Raw genomic sequence first — 18,312 nt, 5'->3', positions numbered from 1 at the left:
CTCCTCTGTCATTCTCTCCTCTCTCTCTCTCTCTCTCTCTCTCTCTCCCGCCCCTCTTCCTCTACCATCTCCCCCGCCCAAGGCCTCTCCCTCTCTCAGCTCTCATCCAAGGGAATAATGAGAAATATGGAAATGTGCTCCGTCAAACTCTCTGTGACTAACTCTCCCTCTCCTCCTCTCCTTTCTCACCCCGTCTGTCTCCCTTCCTCCCCTCTCTGTGTCTTCACTATCGTCTGGTCCTCACTTTATCTCCCCTTCGGGCCTGTTCTCTTGTCTCCTCCTTTATTTTTTACCGACTCTCTGTCTCCTCTTTTGCTCCATCCCTCACTTTTTTACGCATCTTCTGCTCCTCCACTGTGTCTCATGTACTTGATTTCTCTTTAACTCTGTCCCCCCCTCACTCACTTTCCCCTCTCAGAGCCCTTCAGTGCATCAGTTTGGGTGATGATGTTTGTGATGCTGCTCATTGTCACAGCCATCGCAGTCTTCCTCTTTGAGTTTGTCAGTCCGCTGGGCTTCAACCGCAACTTGGCCCAAGGCAAAGGTAAGCTTACACACATACAATCAGGAATATGACACCAATCATTTCTCCTAGGAGCAAGAAGCAAAGATCCTAGCTTCCCCTTGAGCAAAAGAAGTGACCTATTATTACCCTTACTTTAGACGGTTCACTTGGTGTTACACAGGATTAACAATTCTCTCCTAAAGCTAGTCACATCTTCAAAAAACAGCACCCGGATCTGCCCTGCTTGTTGTAAATTGTAGATTATTATTTTTATAGATTTTTTTTTTATTCTTTAGTTAACCAGTTACGCCGTTGAGAACAGCTTCTCATTTGCAATGGCTACCTGGTCAAGAAAAGTGTAGGCGTTCAAGACAACATAGTTTCACACTTAACATAGTACAAGAAAACAGAAGACAATAGGCTACAAAGGTACAGATTAAGTAGGCAGTTCAAGCCGGCGCAAAGGGAGGTGTAAATAAGTCGATGGGTATGCAAAAGTTGTATGGGGAAAACATAATATAGTGTACATGAAATAGACAATCTATAACACTGCTGTTAGAAGTCAGAATACAGTTGCAAGTGCAAATTAAATTTTGGTCAGGATAGTGATGTGGATCCAGCGATCAGTTATAAAGCAGTATATATAAATAGATAGTCTATATGAATGCTGAGAAGTAGAGAAGTCAATATACAGTTATTTAATGACAAGATCACACAGAATTACATTTTATATTAAAGTTTTCACTTTACCCACTGATTGAACAACAAATGCCAACAAATGTAAAACGTTTTGTAACTACATTTTCAAATAATGTGTTTCACCTCCTTGAGAACAGTGTATCTTTAAGAAAATAGACCACAATTGTCGTGGAATACACTTATTGGCTTTCTTGATGAGAGTTAGATAAGACGATTGATACCAATCTAGTGTCTGTATGATAAGCGATATAAAGCTGGAGCCGGCAGACGGCTTGCTCGGCGCTCAGTACAAAGATTGGAAACAGGTGGAATCAGGTGGAAACAGCTGGCGCGGTTCCATCCAAAGATAAGATAATCAGTCTACCAGCACCTCTAAAGCATACTTTTTACAATTAACATGTTTTATTTGATTTTTTTAATCTGTGCAAAATTGAAGAGTAAAAACACGTTGGGTTATGTGACTTTTTCCTAGCAGGGAGCAGTAACTCCATGGAGTGCGCTGTGCCTGAGATTGCAGGCAACCTTTCTCAATTACCTTTTCAATATTTACTGTACAGAATTGAGAGTGGTATGAGATTAAGTTGTGTTCTTTCCATTTTTTTTCTTTGTTTGTGTTGCAGTGGTGCAGCTTACCAATTAAGACCCTGTTTGAAATAAATTGTCCTGTTTTCAAATTCAAGTGAAGGCAAGGCAAGGCAAGGCCGCTTTATTAGTATAGCACATTTCAACAACAGGGCAATTCAAAGTGCTTTAAACAAAAACAGTTAAAAAAAACGGTTGGAAAAAAACCCCGGTAAAACACAAGAATAAACAGTTAAAAATAAAAATAAAGCAGATAAAACACAAGAATAAAAGTTACAGTGCAGTATCAGAAATTAAACGTTAAAAAAATGAACAACCATTTAAAGAAAGGCAACATCAAAAAGAAAGGTCTTCAGCCTTGATTTAAACCAACTGAGAGTTGCAGCTGATCTGCAGTTTTCTGGGAGTTTGTTCCAGATATGACGAGCATAGAAACTGAACGCTGCTTCCCCCTGTTTAGTTCTGAGTGTGGGGACAGAAAGCAGACCTGTCCTAGATGACCTGAGAGGTCCGGGGGGGTTCGTAGTGTAGTAGAAGATCAGAAATGTATTTTGGCCACAAACCGTTTAGTGATTTATAAACTAGTAAAAGTACTTTGAAATCAATTCTTTAAAGCAAAGGAAGCCAGTGTAAGGACTTCAGAACTGGAGTGATCTTAGTGGTCTTATCACATAGTCTGTTTTACACTTTCACTTTTTCATTTCTTCCTCTTCTCCTCTGCCTCTCTCCCTCAGACCCACATGGTCCATCATTCACCATTGGTAAGGCCATTTGGCTGCTGTGGGGTCTGGTGTTTAACAACTCTGTACCCGTGCAGAACCCAAAGGGCACCACCAGTAAGTTCATCGTATCGGTGTGGGCCTTCTTTGCCGTCATCTTCCTGGCCTCCTACACTGCCAACCTGGCTGCCTTCATGATCCAGGAAGAGTTCGTGGACCAAGTCACCGGACTGTCTGACAAGAAGGTGCGATCACACGTGGAAATGCACGCACGTTTACACCCCCACACACACACACACACACACACACATACACACACAAAACTAAACACATTCACAGTCAGGGTTGCTCTTGTAATGGATGCCAGCCCTGCGGCCAGACAGGACTCACTAGGGAGCGCCCTTGGGCTTCAACAGCCCAAACCCTCTGGCCGGAGCTGTCACCACACTAACACTGCCAGCACAGCAGACCCAGGGGCGCACAAACACACACACACGGGCAGCAAAGATCAAAGAGTTGTGTGTGTGTATGTGTGTGTGTGTGTATGTGTGTGTGTGTGGGGGGGTTTGGATGTGTGTTTAGTTTTCAGTAGCTGGCAGTGTCAGCAGGACCCCAGCCAGTCTTACGCTAGACTGGACACACAATGATGATGACTGATGAGTCCACTCCACTGTCTCTCCATTCTCCTTTCTCCTCCGACTCTTCTTGTCACTCACTCTCTCCTCTCCCTGTGTGTATCTCCTTCACTTAAACACTTTCGCTCCTTCTCTTTCTTTCTTGCATTCCCTTCCTTCCCTTCCTTTTTCTCTTCTTGCTGTCTCTCGCTCTCTCTCTCCTTCTCTTTGTCTTTAAGCATCTTTGTTTTTATGTTTTCTTCTTTTGTGCTCCTGTCTTCTCTTGTTAGTTCCCTCTTAAAACAATATGTCTCTCATTTACTCTCCTTATTTCTCTCCCTGCAGTTCCAGAGTCCATATTCCTATTCCCCTCCATTTCGCTTTGGGACGGTTCCTAATGGCAGCACTGAGCGCAACATCAGGAAGAACTATCCAGATATGCATCAATACATGACCAAGTACCATCAGACTGGTGTCCATGATGCACTGGCCACCCTCAAGTCTGGGTACTGTAAATTTGTCAAGTCGACTCATGTCAAGTTGAGATTTATTATACCTGGGAGGCTAATTCTGTTTGCAGACAGCTTGTATGAATAAGAACATGTGAAAACAAACAATAAAGGCATTGCATCACACAGAAACTCAGCCCCATGGGAGCCCAGCACTATGCTAAAATGCTGCAGAAACTGTGCTCAGTGTTTCTGTCACTGACAGTAAAAAGCAAGTGCTCATTATTAAGTCTGGTTGCTGCTGGAAAGAGGGAGCTGCCAAAACATGGAGAGTGTAATTTGTTCTGGAGTATGCTACCTTTATTCTCCCTCCTAAACATGCACTAATGGAAGGATGGCTGCACTGCTTTTATTTGTTCATTAGTTTTGTGTGTGCTTGGATCTTTGTTTTTTTTTCTCCAAATATAATTTTACTTTTGCTTTTCCCTCTCTGCAATGACTTTATTGATACTCTATATAAGATAGATAATGTTCTCATACATCAGATGATAGGTTTTGTTTATACAACATCAAAACTGTTTAATTAATGCGTTCAGCAGAATCCTCAGTCTTAGATTCAATTCTTCAGCAACATTGCTTGTCTAGGCTGAAGGAAATGTTCTTATCACAGGCATGCAATTGGCTGTGACACATTGGAAATGCTCTATACCCTAATGCAGGGATCTTAAACAGGGGGTCCAGGACCCCTAGGGGGTCCTCAGAGTCACGGCAGGGGGGCCTTCAAATTGTTTTTAACTTTTGAAAGATTATTTTTCAAAAATTACAATTTTGACGTATTTTTAGCAAATATAAATCACCACAGGAGATAGGCTTACTGGCTTTTAGGTAAGATAACCATCCAGACATACAGTCCGCCCTGAGGATTTGCTGTGCCACATTAAAATTTAAATATGATTTTTAAATGAATGCAACTATAATGAGGCTTTTTTTTAAAAGCTTAATATTCTATTCAAGAGGGTATGTATTAATGCTTTAGGCAGTCCTACATGTGACTGTAAGCCCAGTTTAATATGTAACTTAATTTTGTACAAGTAGGGGGTCCTTGCCCTGTCTCACTCTGTCCTTAGCTTGAAAAACTTTGAAATCGCCCACTCGAATGACTCTTAAATGAACGGAATTCTCTTTTTTTAACACCAGATACTCAATGACTGCCTTTAACATATGCCCTTTGGTGAACAGTTTAATTCAAAGTGTTTAATATTTATGCGTACATACATTTGCAACTTGGCGGCCCCAGGGGGATTGATTAGCACCGGGGTTTATTCATTGGATGATATAAATTATTGTTTTGCTGATAAAGAAGATAAAAAGGTTTCTGCTGCTATGTAGAGTGGTGATATTGGCTCTTTGTCACATTGTGTTTGGTTAACAGTCATACCTCACACTTCTGTTTTTGCTGAGCTCAGATGCGTGAGGCACACATACAGGGATTGTTGCGTCCGATTCAAATTGTCGCCCCTTAGTTTGAATTCAGCTTCTCATGTCAGAATAAGGACAAAACCCGCAAGTAGAGATTATAGCTCAGTGCAAACAAAGACATCCTCATGTGTGTAAATATTCACAGTACTCTCAGTCACAGAGTCCAAATCTGATCTGTGTGAGAATTTCAGCTCCAAGAAAACAGTGCGTTGTGAGTAATCCACATGGTTTGTAAATGGATCTCATGAACATTATTACTGGCACGACACTGTATGTACATTAGTCTCTTTAGCGAATACCCAACAGTGTTTGGGATTTTCATAAAGAAGCCGGATGTATCAAATTTCCCATCTTCTTTTACCATCTCATGAAGACAAACCCTAAATACATTATAACTATTGTTGATGATACTTGGAATTAAAAAGATTTTTCATTTGAAATATATTTGAGAAAACATACAGTATGTTAAAATATCAACCACATGCCTTTGAGCAGTGCTTCCACCTCTTCACTTCTCCACTTGTTTCAGGCCACAACCTCAAAATACAGTATGCACACAGTGTGTAAGCTTCACCTCAGATTATTTAATTCAAAGGCTTTTAAGAAGTATGTAATATTAGTTTTTGTTTTTAGTACTAGTAAATACTATAAGAATAAAAAGCAAAGAAAAATATTGAGAAGGGAAAAAACTTTTTCTTTTACTCATCTTGTGATCCCATCAGATTTATCTTTGGCTCCTTTGGGGTGGTGGGAACTGCTTTAAAGAAATATTGCATAAACGTAAATAAAAAGAGTAATACCACTATGTTTGTACAGTACATTAAAATATAAGGCCAGTTAGCTTAGCTTAGCTTAGCATAAAGACTAGGGGGATAGCTAGCCTGGCTTTGTACAACAGTAAAAAAATCGCACCTCTTAAGATTGACTCACTAATCCATAATTAATAACATCTTATTTGTTTAATCAGTTCAAAATCAAAGTGTAAATAGGACACAATTTGGTTTGTATGCTAAGCTAACTGTCTACTGGCTTTAGCTTAACAGTTAACAGACAGACAGGAGTATCAATCCTCTTACCTAACTCTTAACAAAAAAACAAATAAACGTACTTCTCAAAACTATTCTAAGACACAAAGTATAGAAACGATGTGCTCTATATAGTAAATATAGAATATGTGTTCTCTTACAGAAAGCTGGATGCTTTCATTTACGACGCTGCAGTGCTGAACTACATGGCTGGCAGAGACGACGGCTGTAAGCTGGTCACCATCGGCAGCGGCTACATCTTTGCCACCACAGGTTATGGTATCGCCCTACAGAAAGGATCCTACTGGAAACGTCATGTTGATCTGGCCATTCTGGGCATCATAGGAGATGGTGAGGCACTTGCACGTATCCACATTTTGCACAATTTGTCACACGGCATTGAGGTTTACGTTTTTTTATGTTCCAAGCATCAAGTGTTCTTACAGTTGTGCCATTGCTCCGCTTTCCACACAGACCCCGTCCTCCCACCCTCTGTCCGAAAGCTATCAGGGGCTAGTCTTAACAGCCCATTTCATCATCATTACTCTTTGTGCGTGCGTGCGTGGCTGTGTGTGCCTGCGCCCATCGTGTCCTGTTATGTTTGCTCCTCCAGATTGTTCTGTATAATAAGCTGTGAGATGGTGCGAGTGGAAATAAAGGAAAGGGCCCGACAGAAATCAAACCGCTGAAACCACTAAAGTGCTCCCCTTCACACCCGACCCTTTTATTCAGGGCAAACATCTGCATGCGCATGCACACAGAAACACACTGAGTCTGATAGTAATTCAGCCCATCTTTCTTTATCACTCCATCACTATCAATTCTTCTCCCTCCTCCTACAACCTTTTTTCACTCCAAATCCTGTCTCCTTTCCATTACGATCTATTTACCACTTCACTTTGCTCCCCGCCACCGTTCTCCATTGTAATGATATGCCCTTTCTTCCCACCACACCTCTACTAACCATCCTTTCCCTCTCCTTTCTTTCAGCCTCCTTTTATTTCTCTTATTCCATCCCTTATCCCAACTTGCTGCCATCTTAAACCTTCACTTTGCCTTTTTCTCTCCCTTTCCAACAGGGGAGATGGAGGAGCTGGAGGCCCAGTGGCTGACAGGGATCTGCCACAATGAGAAGAACGAGGTGATGTCCAGCCAGTTGGACATAGACAACATGGCAGGTGTATTCTACATGCTGGCCACAGCCATGGGCCTTGCCATCCTCACCTTCATCTCTGAACACCTTTTCTACTGGAGGCTAAGATACTGCTTCACTGGTGTCTGCACAGGGAGGCCGGGTCTGCTCTTCACTATCAGCAGGGTGAGGAGAAGGAAATTAAATATTTCTCCCTGAAGGAAAATGGTCCAGTGTTTCCCCCCTTCTGCTTCTGACGTATTACTTCAGATGGTTCCAGTAGAATTTGCAGTGCTGAACACCACTTACTTATGAAACACCATCCTCAAGAGTGTAAGAACTGATGTACAGCATTGATTGGGACTGTAAGAGAGCACAAGTTATTGCAATATTAGTATCAGGACTCCGGATGGGAATTTATTGTAATGTTATTGAAGTCTAAAGAGACCCTTTTATACTCCTTTTCAGCATGACATTAGCTATCTTGGGGTCTACTAGAATAGGCTCAAATTCTTTGATGTTCAAAAAACATGTTATGTTTCCCATTCTGCCCATTCTCACAGTAGCTTTGCCTGAAACACTCTGTCTGAGCTTTTGGCCTACCTTCATTAAATGCCCAGTCTGCTCTGATTGGTCAGCTCTCGCACTCTGTTGTGATTGGTCAACCAAATTCAAACAAGTAACTGGGTGGGCTGTGCCTGCTCAGGCAGCACCTATGGGCAGCACATATGAAAAACCGGGCGGGCTTTCTCAATCAATGACATCACTAATTAAGGAATTTCCAACAGGAATGTGGGGTAGCCCTTTTCAGGCTGTTGAAAACTGTATAACTAGGTAACACACTAAAAGACAGAAAGAATCCACAAAAAAGTATGATAGGGGCTCTTTGAACTGTTAAGCTAGTCTTGCATTGCCACCATTACATCCACTGTGCCGTCACCACAATGGATATGACCAGGGAGACCAGGGTTCAAATCTCACTGCAATACATCATCCATTGTGTCCCTAAGCTTGACCCCTAGATGTTCCAAAGGCGTGCAAGCTATATAGCAATTGTAAGTCGCGTTGGATGAAAACGTGCGCTAAATGACATCCTGGGTGGTGCAAAGCCCCATCAGCAGAGATCGCGAATAGAGGGGCATGTGACAAGTCAGGCTTTATCCAACCAATGTATTTCCGTTGATGCCGACTTACAGACTACTCTAGAGCATAAAATAACAAGAGAGCTGGCTAAACACAGAGAGGAACAGCAAGATAAACAAAACTTAACTATATTAGCAAATATCAATGTGGTGCAATAGTGAAACAGAAAAAGACCAGGGGAAAAAATAATGCCCATTATTGTGACTTTGAAGACAGCCGGCGAGCCTTTTGTGGTTTTTAACAACATCAATTCAAACATCACACAGTAAATTACTAAAATGATTACAATGTTGTCCGTCTTGTTGTGTGCAGAAATTGCATTTCAAACAAAGCAGTCTAATTTGCTTAATCGTGGTTCTTCAGATGCTGTGAAAATGCAAACAGTAACACAGAAACAGGACTTTTAGTTGTGTGAATGGCTGAAATGTGTCTGTTACACAATGGTTTCAGTTAAGACAAAAAGGACATCTGTTTTAAATCATATGTCTGATCATCCCACTGCAGTTTAAATAAATGTATAGAAAGTAGGGGGGTGTATGTTTGTAATAAAGAGGAAAGAGGGGGGTAGTGGGATTGTAGTATACCGTATGTAGTATGTGGACAACTGGATAGAGGAATCAAACCGCTAAGCGGATGATGTGAGCACACTCATATGGACAACGCACACACAGCTCTCTCTCTCACTTTCTCTCTCGCCCACAGTCATATACATCCATAAGACTGGTCTAACAAAGTTTAAAATTATATGAGCTGCAGCGATGTGAGAGATGGACTTGACCACATGGGCAGACAGACGTGCACGCCCGCACGCACACACGCACACACACACACACGCACACACACACAAACACACACACACACACACACGCACACACACACACACACACACAGTGCCCATACACAAAGTAATGGGCACTTCCAGACAGACCATTTTTTCATTATTCATATGTCATGTCTCTGTGTTAGGCAGGGCTTTTATTCCAGATGAACAGCATTTCACACATTAAATGTTTTACAAAAAGAGTGTGGCGTCTGGCTGTGTGTGTGTGTGTGTGTGTGTGTGTGTGTGTGTGTGTGTGTGTGTGTGTGTGTGTGTGTGTGTGTGTGTGTGTGTGTGTGTGTGTGTGTGTGTGTGTGTGTGTGTGCGTGTGTGTTTGTCTCTCTTGATGGGCAATGCTGGAGGTTAAGTGGTTCCAGGAAGAACATCTCCTTGCACTCAAAGACCCCCTCCAGTGACATCATCACCTAAATTTAATTTTCTAAGCGCCTCTAAAAGCAGTTAATCTAAAAAAAGTGGTGATTATCCCTTCTTGCCACATTACAAAGCAAAATGAGGTTAAGGTTTGTAGTAAAGGCATCGCAGAAAAAGATGCGGAGGTCTCTTTTCATTTACCACACAAGAAAATTAGTCTTTTGCATGTTTGAACTTTATTCTTGTGAAGTCATTGGACTTGGAAATAACGCTTGTATTATCTCCCTTATCTCTCTCCTCTCTGCCTCTCTTTTTCATTCTTTTTGTTTCACCTCTCCTCCTCCTCTCAGGGTATATGGAGCTGTATCCATGGTGTTCATATAGATATGAAGAAAAAGAACCCTGAGCTGGACTTTAGTCCTCAAGCCAACATGCTGCATCTGCTCAAGTCCGCCAAGTCCATGGCTTTGTCTTCTCCCAAACGCAACACTGTAGTCTTGCAGCCTAATATACTAGATGTGATGACAGGGAAAGGTAATATAACTCTTTTACACGCAGTACACCTTACAGTGTATATTCTTAATAACATGTACCATAATACCACAATTCATAGATACCCTCATAAACATGACACCTGTTATAACATTGCTCACATGTTCAGAAGTCACCCTGCCTTTTCTTTACAGTCTACAATTGCATATCTAAAGGTGACTCCTTTCACCTTGTTGTGGACGCCAGACTGTAATCGGATTGACTCAGCGTAGCACACACAGCGTAGATAATGAATCGGCTAACTGGCTGAGCCTCCATCCAAACATCCATCCATTGTATATGTTGTCTGAGGTGCATCTCTTCTTGTCTCCTAGGTAACTCACTCCATAGCCTGCCCCAGAAGGGTCCTGGTCTCTATAGCAACGCCGCTGGCCAACACAGTTTCTTGTCATTGTCCGGGCGACACAAAAACCTCCTTAACAATGCTGCGCCATTTCCCATGCAACAAAAAGCCCCCCCTCTTCAAACCAGCCCCAACAAGCCCCAGCTGTCAATCACCAATGACAACGGCAAGACCCGCCTCGCCACGCCTGCTGTCTCTGCTGGTCCACAGGCCTCTAAACCTCGAGCCCTATGGAAGAAAAGTGTGGAGACATTGAAGACCCAACCTACTGTCGTATCTCCCGGCCCAAGCCCTGTCCCAGCATCTGGACCTGGCCCTCCACCAATGAAGAGCCAACGGTACCTGCCTGAAGAGCCGCCACACTCTGACATCTCAGAGTGCTCAAGCAGGCCGCCATCACACAAAGATTCTGATTCCATGGCGGCGAGGGGTGGATTCAAGCCTGTCAATCAGCTGAGGAAAAGGGTTGGGGGAGGAGGAGGAGGAGGAGGAGGTGGGGGCGGAGGATCCAAGATCTACTCCATTGACTCAGACCAGGCCAGTCTCCAGTCCGCTCCGCCCTACCAGCGAGACAGCCAGGGGGGAGGTGACGACCACAGTTACCCCCCTGATCTGTTTCCACCTGACAACACGTACTCGCACAGTCACACACTCTCCCACCAGGCGGACGCACCCATTTTGCAGCTGAGTGCCAGCCTGCTGCATCATAGTCACAGCGCAGAGGCTGACCTACACTCCCTGAAGGACAAGAAATATAGCACCTACACTCACAGCAGGTATCATGCTCAGCAGAAAATTAACACCATGACCATGTTTCAAGTGCTTTCTCATTGTTTTTTTTGTATAATCAGTGTCATGCTCTCTCCCTGCAGTTCGAAGGACAAAGCTGGGGGTTCATTTGAAGCTCCAGGTGCAGGACAGGGGACACAAAGCGCCAGGCCCGGCCACTGTCGCTCCTGCCTGACCAAGCTGAGCGGTTACTCCGGCCTTTACACTGTCCGCTCACCACAGGCTCGGTGTGATGCCTGCGCCCACCTGGGAAACCTGTATGACATCAGCGAAGACCACCTGCACTCACACTACTCCCACACACACACTCACCCACACAGCGGGGACATGTTTACACACTACCTTCCCCAGAGCGAGCTGGGCCTGGTGGGCGAAGGGGACGGGCTAGTCAACCCATTCGAGCCCTCCCCTTCCTCTCCATCTCCTCTCCCCACCTCCTCGTCGGCCCAACACCTTCAGCTGAGTCGTCAGCACTCCTACGAGAACGTGCTTCCGGACGGTGTCCCTGAGCGTCAGTCGCAGCTGCACGCCCACCTGCGGGGGCTGAGCCTTCCTGACAGAGATAGGGAGAGGGAGCTGACCCTGGACGAGGGGGCCTATGCTAATGTTCTCACAATGCGCTCGGATCGTCCGTATAGCAGCCGCAGCCCCCCCTCTCCGTCACCCTCCCACCACCACAGTCTGGACGCCCCTATGCCCCTCCCCCGGCGCTCAAAGAGTCTCTTCCCTGATCGCCCCTCTCACAACCCTTTCCTCCAGTCAGCTCCTGGCACGACACAACGAGATCCCTCCCCCCAGGCTGTCACACGCATGCCACAGAGAAGTTCCGCCCACGAGCTCTATAAGCAGCGAATGCCGCTGTCACTTACACTAGGTAACCATGGCAGCCATCACAACAACCAGCATGGCGGCCTTGTCGACCAACAGGTGTTTTACCCTCAACAGGAGCCCCCTGTGGTGGCCTACATGGTCCCACCTGCTGCTGCTCAGCCACTGAATTATGTGACAGCGCCACGAGCCTCGAGCGCAGGTGGCAACAGACCCCGGCTCTACCGCCGCATGCCCAGCATCGAGTCTGACGTCTGAGAGTCACACGCAACACACTTACTCTCACTGAAACACACTAGCACACACGCATGCAAGACAGAGGTGTGTGTGACCGGACCAGGCAGCTCTGATTCAAGCACATACACAGAAACACACTGACACACATACACACACACACACACACACACAGGTGAAAGACGGGAAGGTTGGCTCTGGACTAAAAGGTTAATGGGGATGCTAAGTAAAGAGTAAATGAATCATTCTTTATCACACCCTCTATAGGCCAGGGTCGGGGCCACAGGGACACCTAGAGGCATAATACAAGATGAAGAGTGTGATTGTACTATCCTCAAACTAAAGCCAACGAGGCACAGACTATCAATGCGGCTGACAAGACCGATCGAATCCCTGGTGGAATGAGTGGGACACTGTGCACGGAGTTTAACGCCAACAGTGGGATCTGATGGAAGATATAAAAGGGTGAAACACGATCTGACTTGTTCTGCCCTTTCACCAACCTCTTGAAGATGAAGGGGACACACAGAAAACAACTTTCTTTCTGAGATGACACACACACACACACACACACACATATCTTTCAGCTAAACACACCTGCCCCACTCCAGGACTCTCCTGTTGCACTATGATTTCTTCGGTCAACCCGTATGTTGTCTGAGCCTCCAAACTGCACTGCCAGCATGGCTTAAAGAGTAGTAAACTACACTAGAGTAGTCGCTGACTTAATGGAAATTACTGTCTTTGTAATAGACTACAATTGAACTGGGAGGCGGGCAGCTGGTCAGGACACAGAAGCGTATCAGCTCCTTCCAGCAGATGTAAAAACACTCAAACACACACACACACACACACTGTGTTTGTTTCTAGGGGGGGAGGGGAGTAAAACTACAGACTGTTTGTTATTGGTGATGCCAGTTAATTGAACATTCCAAAAAGTGGACCAAACATGGCCGCCAGTCGAAGCCTATCGGGACGAGAGTGTGTGTTCTAGTGTTTCTAGATCTAGAGACATACAGTACAGTATAGCATCCTTGCTTCCTCTCTTAGCTAGCCTTCAGGTCATACTGCATGCTTCCTACTGCCCTGTGTTACAGTTAAACTCCTATACAGGGTCAAATATGCACACATGCACACACATATATGCACATACACACACATGCAGATACGCAGTAGTCTAGGATAGTAGTTTAGGCTGGGTGGGTGTGTGTGTCGAAGCTATGAGATAGCTTCTCTTTGTGCACTTTGTAGATTTTATACCCTGCCACCTAACACAGACGTTTGACCAAAAACACTTTTATACTGAAAAATATGAATATTCTCAATCATTTGCTGGATAGATGTTTTCCTTTCTCTTTTTTCTCTTTGACATTGGGTTTTAGGGCACCATTAAGTTTCCATTGTGAGGTCAGATGTTTTACAGTGTTAGATCATGGGTAAAGCATTATAAGGTAAACACAACAACTCTTAATCTTTCTCTTCTTTTTTCACTTTTACTGTACTCATCCCTCCTTCTAGCCGTACCTTCTTCATCTGCTTTTGTTAATTCTCTTAATTACTCCTTACTTAATTTTTACTCCTTCCCATTTTCCATTTATTATAGAGTAGATTGAGTATCAGAAGAATAAAGTTCCATCGTGGTGTTTAAAAGTCAACATATTGTTGGAAATCACTTTTTATCACTAGTCGTAAGAATTCCTCAAATTCAGCACCGGCTCTCCTATGATAAGATAGGACGCTTTTTTCTAATCATTTTTTTTATGTTAAAAGAACTTGAGGCCCGTTTTAATGTTTCCGAAGTGATTTCAGAGGCTGAGTGCATCACTGTTGCATATTTACTCATCAAATTGATACTCCTGGGCGAGAGTAGCTGATACTTGTGTGGCTCTCTGTTGGCGAGAACATAGCGCTGTGTTTCAGCAGAGAGTCACGTGGCAAAGCAGAGCGTTTGCAAAGTGACTCGTTACAGAAGCAACATTCACACACACACACACACACACACACACACACACACACACACACATGCACAAATTCAACAAGCTGGCAATGAGTGTTCTAGTGTTCTAGAAATCCATAATCTAAGTAAGGGCATTGATTTTTTTGAGCACAAGGATTTTGATGGAAAGATTTGATATCCCATTAGCTCAGCGTCTGTCTCTATTTTCTTTTTATTCTCTCTCTCTCACTCCCGTACACACAAACACACACACACACATGCACACACGTACATACATCTATATATATTGGCTGCAAATAATGCAAGACAGTTTGAATAAAAAAATGCACCTTTTGAATGGTGAAAGCTGCCCCTCTTTTGGTAATCTTAACAGGTTTGGTGTGTGAGTTATATGCACAATATCAGGTTGCAATATTATACTTCTGTACAGAGAAATATTTGTTTTTAAATGTTAGAAACTGATTTCATTTGTTTGATTTGAATGGTATTAAGTGTTGAGTTCATTTCAATAACAATGTGGCTTTTTATTCTGCTTCTTTAAAGAAAAAAAAGACTGGCATGTTTTTAGATTCTTGTGTGATTTATTTTTCCTCTGGTGTGTTGTTGGTTGGGACCTCACTGTACAGTCCTCACTGTTGGGGTTGACAGAATAGTTAACTATCCCGGTCAGCTAACCAGTTAACTAGCAACACGTAGCTGGGTCTCTCATCTGAATCACACTCAATGAATAATGATAGTCCAGCCTGTGTGGTTAATACGAACCCCCTCCCACCCACATAGTTCTCTTCCACTACCAGTCTGTGCTGTTTCACCTCAGAGTGTGAGCATGTGCGCGTGTGAGCGTGTGTGTGTATGTGCGTGCTTTTGAGCGTGTGTGTGTGTGTGTTTTACACCGTGCAGGCATTTATATAAGACAGAGGAGGATATGTGTAACAAGAGGTTGTTTGTGGTGTGTGCGCGTGTGTGTGTGTGTGTGTGTGTGTATACACCTTTCTGTACTCTCTTCCCTTCGTCCCACACATAACATTTGACCCGGCTGTTACTCATACAACACAAATACAGTTTTGCACACACGCAAACACACACACATGTTGCGTCCGTGCTGTTGTGGTAAAGAGAGCATGTAAAATGAGTTTTGTACGTCCACCATCACACAGATTTTTACACCAACCTTTTGTTTGATTTTTTTTAAATTGCATGACGTGCTTGTGTTTTTGGTGGTACCTATTTTGCTGCAACACCAGAGTTGTCCCTGAGTTGACCTACTGAGGCTACATGTACCAACGTTCCCCTCCACACTGGTTTGTGCACCATATCTGACTGGAGCCCCAGATGCTTAAACACTCCCGACTCTCGGCCTGTGATGTCACCAATATGGCGCCTAGCTGGCTCCTGCACAACGCCAGCCGCCGTCAAGGAACATGTGGAAGTTTGGTCCAGATGTCCACATATTATAAACAGTACTGGGTGAAAGGAGTGCGTTGGTGTGTAGTCCTCCGGGTCTCCCCGCCGTGTATCTCACTTGTGTATAAGTTCAGGGGTTTCTAAGCTACTAGTTGTGTTGTAAATACTACCTTGTCACTCAGTACCTCTGTACAATCTGTAAATAAGTAAAGGTTACATTTTTCTACTTGTCTGGGTCTTGTTAATTCATCTTTGTATCTATTGTGTAACTGAACTAATAATAGTTAATAAAACAATTGTTAATGCTTTATAGACCAGTAATAAGCTATTTGCGGAAGGCATAAGAAGCTCCGCTAACTTTAACACTTTTAACACTAATTTGTGAGCTTTAGAGGACAAAGTCAAACTTGCTGTTTCCCCTATTTGCAGTCTAAACGCTGAGCTAAACAGATGTTAGCGCTAGCTTCATATTAACTGCACAGGGTTATCAATCTTCACAGCTAACTCTGCATTACAACAAGATTTTACCAAAACGTCGAACTATTCCTTCAATGACTAACATCAGTAACTGGAGACCTGAAGGCTCATTAGTAACAGGGTGCACTGTGAGTTTCTCACTTTCTGATAAGTTGTCAAGGATGCTTTGCATCTCTTTTTTTTAAAAAGTGGTAAACCTGTCAAACCTGTAATTAAAGATGACTCATTTATTTTAATAATAAGTTTAAGCAAGTTATATAGGAGGATACACGCCAGACCGTGACTCAAGATTATTTGGTCAGAGGACTATTTCTAAGGTCCACGGAAATTAACTTTCAACTTTTGGGGTGCCTTAATTATTGATAACATGACTGTAAAATTAATGGGTCATTAGAAAGTCTGCAAGTCAGAGGTTCCTCACTTTAAGACATCTTGTCTGCCGTTAATAAGTTGAGTTAATAAGTTGTTAATGAATTAATTCTGGTCCGGGTGCTCTGCAGGCAGCATGACTCCAGGAATGGCAGCGTGGGTCTGATGGTTGGCCCACTGCCTTGCTAAAATATCTCAACAAATTCTTGATGGATTTCCATGAAATTTTACACAGATATTAGTGTTCCCCAGAGGATGAATCCTGATGACTTTGGTGATCTCCTGACCTTTCTTTTTGCACCACCATGAGGTTTACGTTTGTGGTTTTGAGTGAAACCTCTCAACAATAATTGGATTGATTACCATGAAGTTTATCATCAGGTCAAAGTCTTTGTTTGCCCAATCCTTTTGGTTTATGACCAAATACCTGCAAAGCTGACGACATTCCCATCTATGCTTCTTTGCAGTCGGCTGACTACTAAAAGGGCTATTTGGGATTCTGCTGCAAAGGGCTCTCTCAACCCCACTCTCCGAAGGCTTTCATGATGCGCCCTTTGCATGAGTGTGTGAGTGTCTGCGCTTATGTGTGTGCAATATGTGTAGGCAATATATATATATATATACATATAGATATGTGTGTGTATGTGTTTGTGTGTGTGTCTATGTGTTTAGATCAGTGTTCTGGTAAAAAGCTTTATTTTTGTATTTTTGTCACCCTCAGGAGATGGACGCTCTAATCTGGGTTGATGTGGGACGATAGAGGGAAGAAGAGAAGAGCACATAGACAAACACACACTTACGCATTGTGCAAATCAGCACACATGGAGAACTGTCACAAACCATAGACCATCTGCAGGAGGAGAAAGGAGAACAAGAAGGGAGGAGTCCCGCTGCAGCCGTCCAGACTTTTTGTTAAATGACTCGCATTGAAAACATCACACCACACTACAGAGCATTACACAGACCTATACGTCCTTGTGTGTCTAAGAGTGCGCAATTATGTGCATATGTGTGTTTGCTTGTCTGTGTGTGGCTTCCTCTGAGACGAGGTGTGAGGATCACTGCGGCCTAATTCTTTCTGACGTGATCCATATGCTGGTATAATGGACAGAGTAACAGCACACACTCAGACATAAGTCTCTGCCTCAAATTGAGCTGGCCCACATGTCATGTAATAATTGTACCCTTGAAGGAACATACAACACTCAGACATACATGTGCATGTAATCCTAATTATAAACACATATATGCACTGTAGGGATGAAAGATTAAGCAGATAGATGAATATAATTAATTTCCTGCATTAGGAACCTCTGTATCTGAGCAACCTCAAAGCTGGAGAGGAGTCAGAAGAAAAACACGACTCATGAGTTTGGGAGAAGAGACAGAACAGAGGATGATGGAGGACGATGAGGGTGATGCGCTGACTTTCAAAGTCCCGATGTAGGCTCTTCCCAAGACTTCAAACATCCTCATTAACCAACTGCCAGCCTACACACTTAACACGTGTGTGTATTTTTACATGAACAGTTGTGTTCTTAAACTGTTTGGATTGTATGTGTGAGAGAGAGAGATAGATAGATAGAAGAAGAGGGGGAGATGGAGAGAAAGGGAGAGAGCAGCGTGTCAGCCTACACACTAAACAAACCCATGAAAATTCATAAGGGCCTGGCGACGCCTACTCACAAATACTAAAAATACTGGAGTGAGTTGAGCCTAGTCAGAGGAGAGGAAAGGGGAGGAAGAAGAGTGAGTGCATGAGAGAGCAGATGAATAGAGAGAAATGAGAGAGCAGCAGCAGAGGAGGAGGAGGGAGAAGA

At 43.5% G+C, this 18,312-nt stretch overlaps 1 protein-coding gene across 1 annotated transcript in view; it reads left to right on the top strand.

The window, feature by feature from the left end:
• The window catches only part of grin2ab (glutamate receptor, ionotropic, N-methyl D-aspartate 2A, b), a 91,963-nt gene extending 76,086 nt beyond the window's left edge, over window positions 1–15,877 (top strand). The window contains exons 11-18 of the mRNA XM_034883829.1: window positions 396–544; window positions 2,521–2,750; window positions 3,465–3,625; window positions 6,236–6,423; window positions 7,152–7,390; window positions 9,890–10,073; window positions 10,406–11,210; window positions 11,307–15,877. Coding sequence (XP_034739720.1) covers window positions 396–544; window positions 2,521–2,750; window positions 3,465–3,625; window positions 6,236–6,423; window positions 7,152–7,390; window positions 9,890–10,073; window positions 10,406–11,210; window positions 11,307–12,309 — 2,959 coding nt within the window. The 3' untranslated portion in view covers window positions 12,310–15,877. The remainder of the gene's footprint in view (window positions 1–395; window positions 545–2,520; window positions 2,751–3,464; window positions 3,626–6,235; window positions 6,424–7,151; window positions 7,391–9,889; window positions 10,074–10,405; window positions 11,211–11,306) is intronic.
• Window positions 15,878–18,312: the final 2,435 nt, after the last annotated feature.

Source organism: Etheostoma cragini, chromosome 2 (assembly GCF_013103735.1).
Source record: "Etheostoma cragini isolate CJK2018 chromosome 2, CSU_Ecrag_1.0, whole genome shotgun sequence".
Taxonomy (NCBI): Eukaryota; Metazoa; Chordata; class Actinopteri; order Perciformes; family Percidae; genus Etheostoma; species Etheostoma cragini.
The sequence above is the reverse complement of the archived record's forward strand: the minus strand, read 5'-3'. Positions and strand labels throughout refer to the sequence as shown.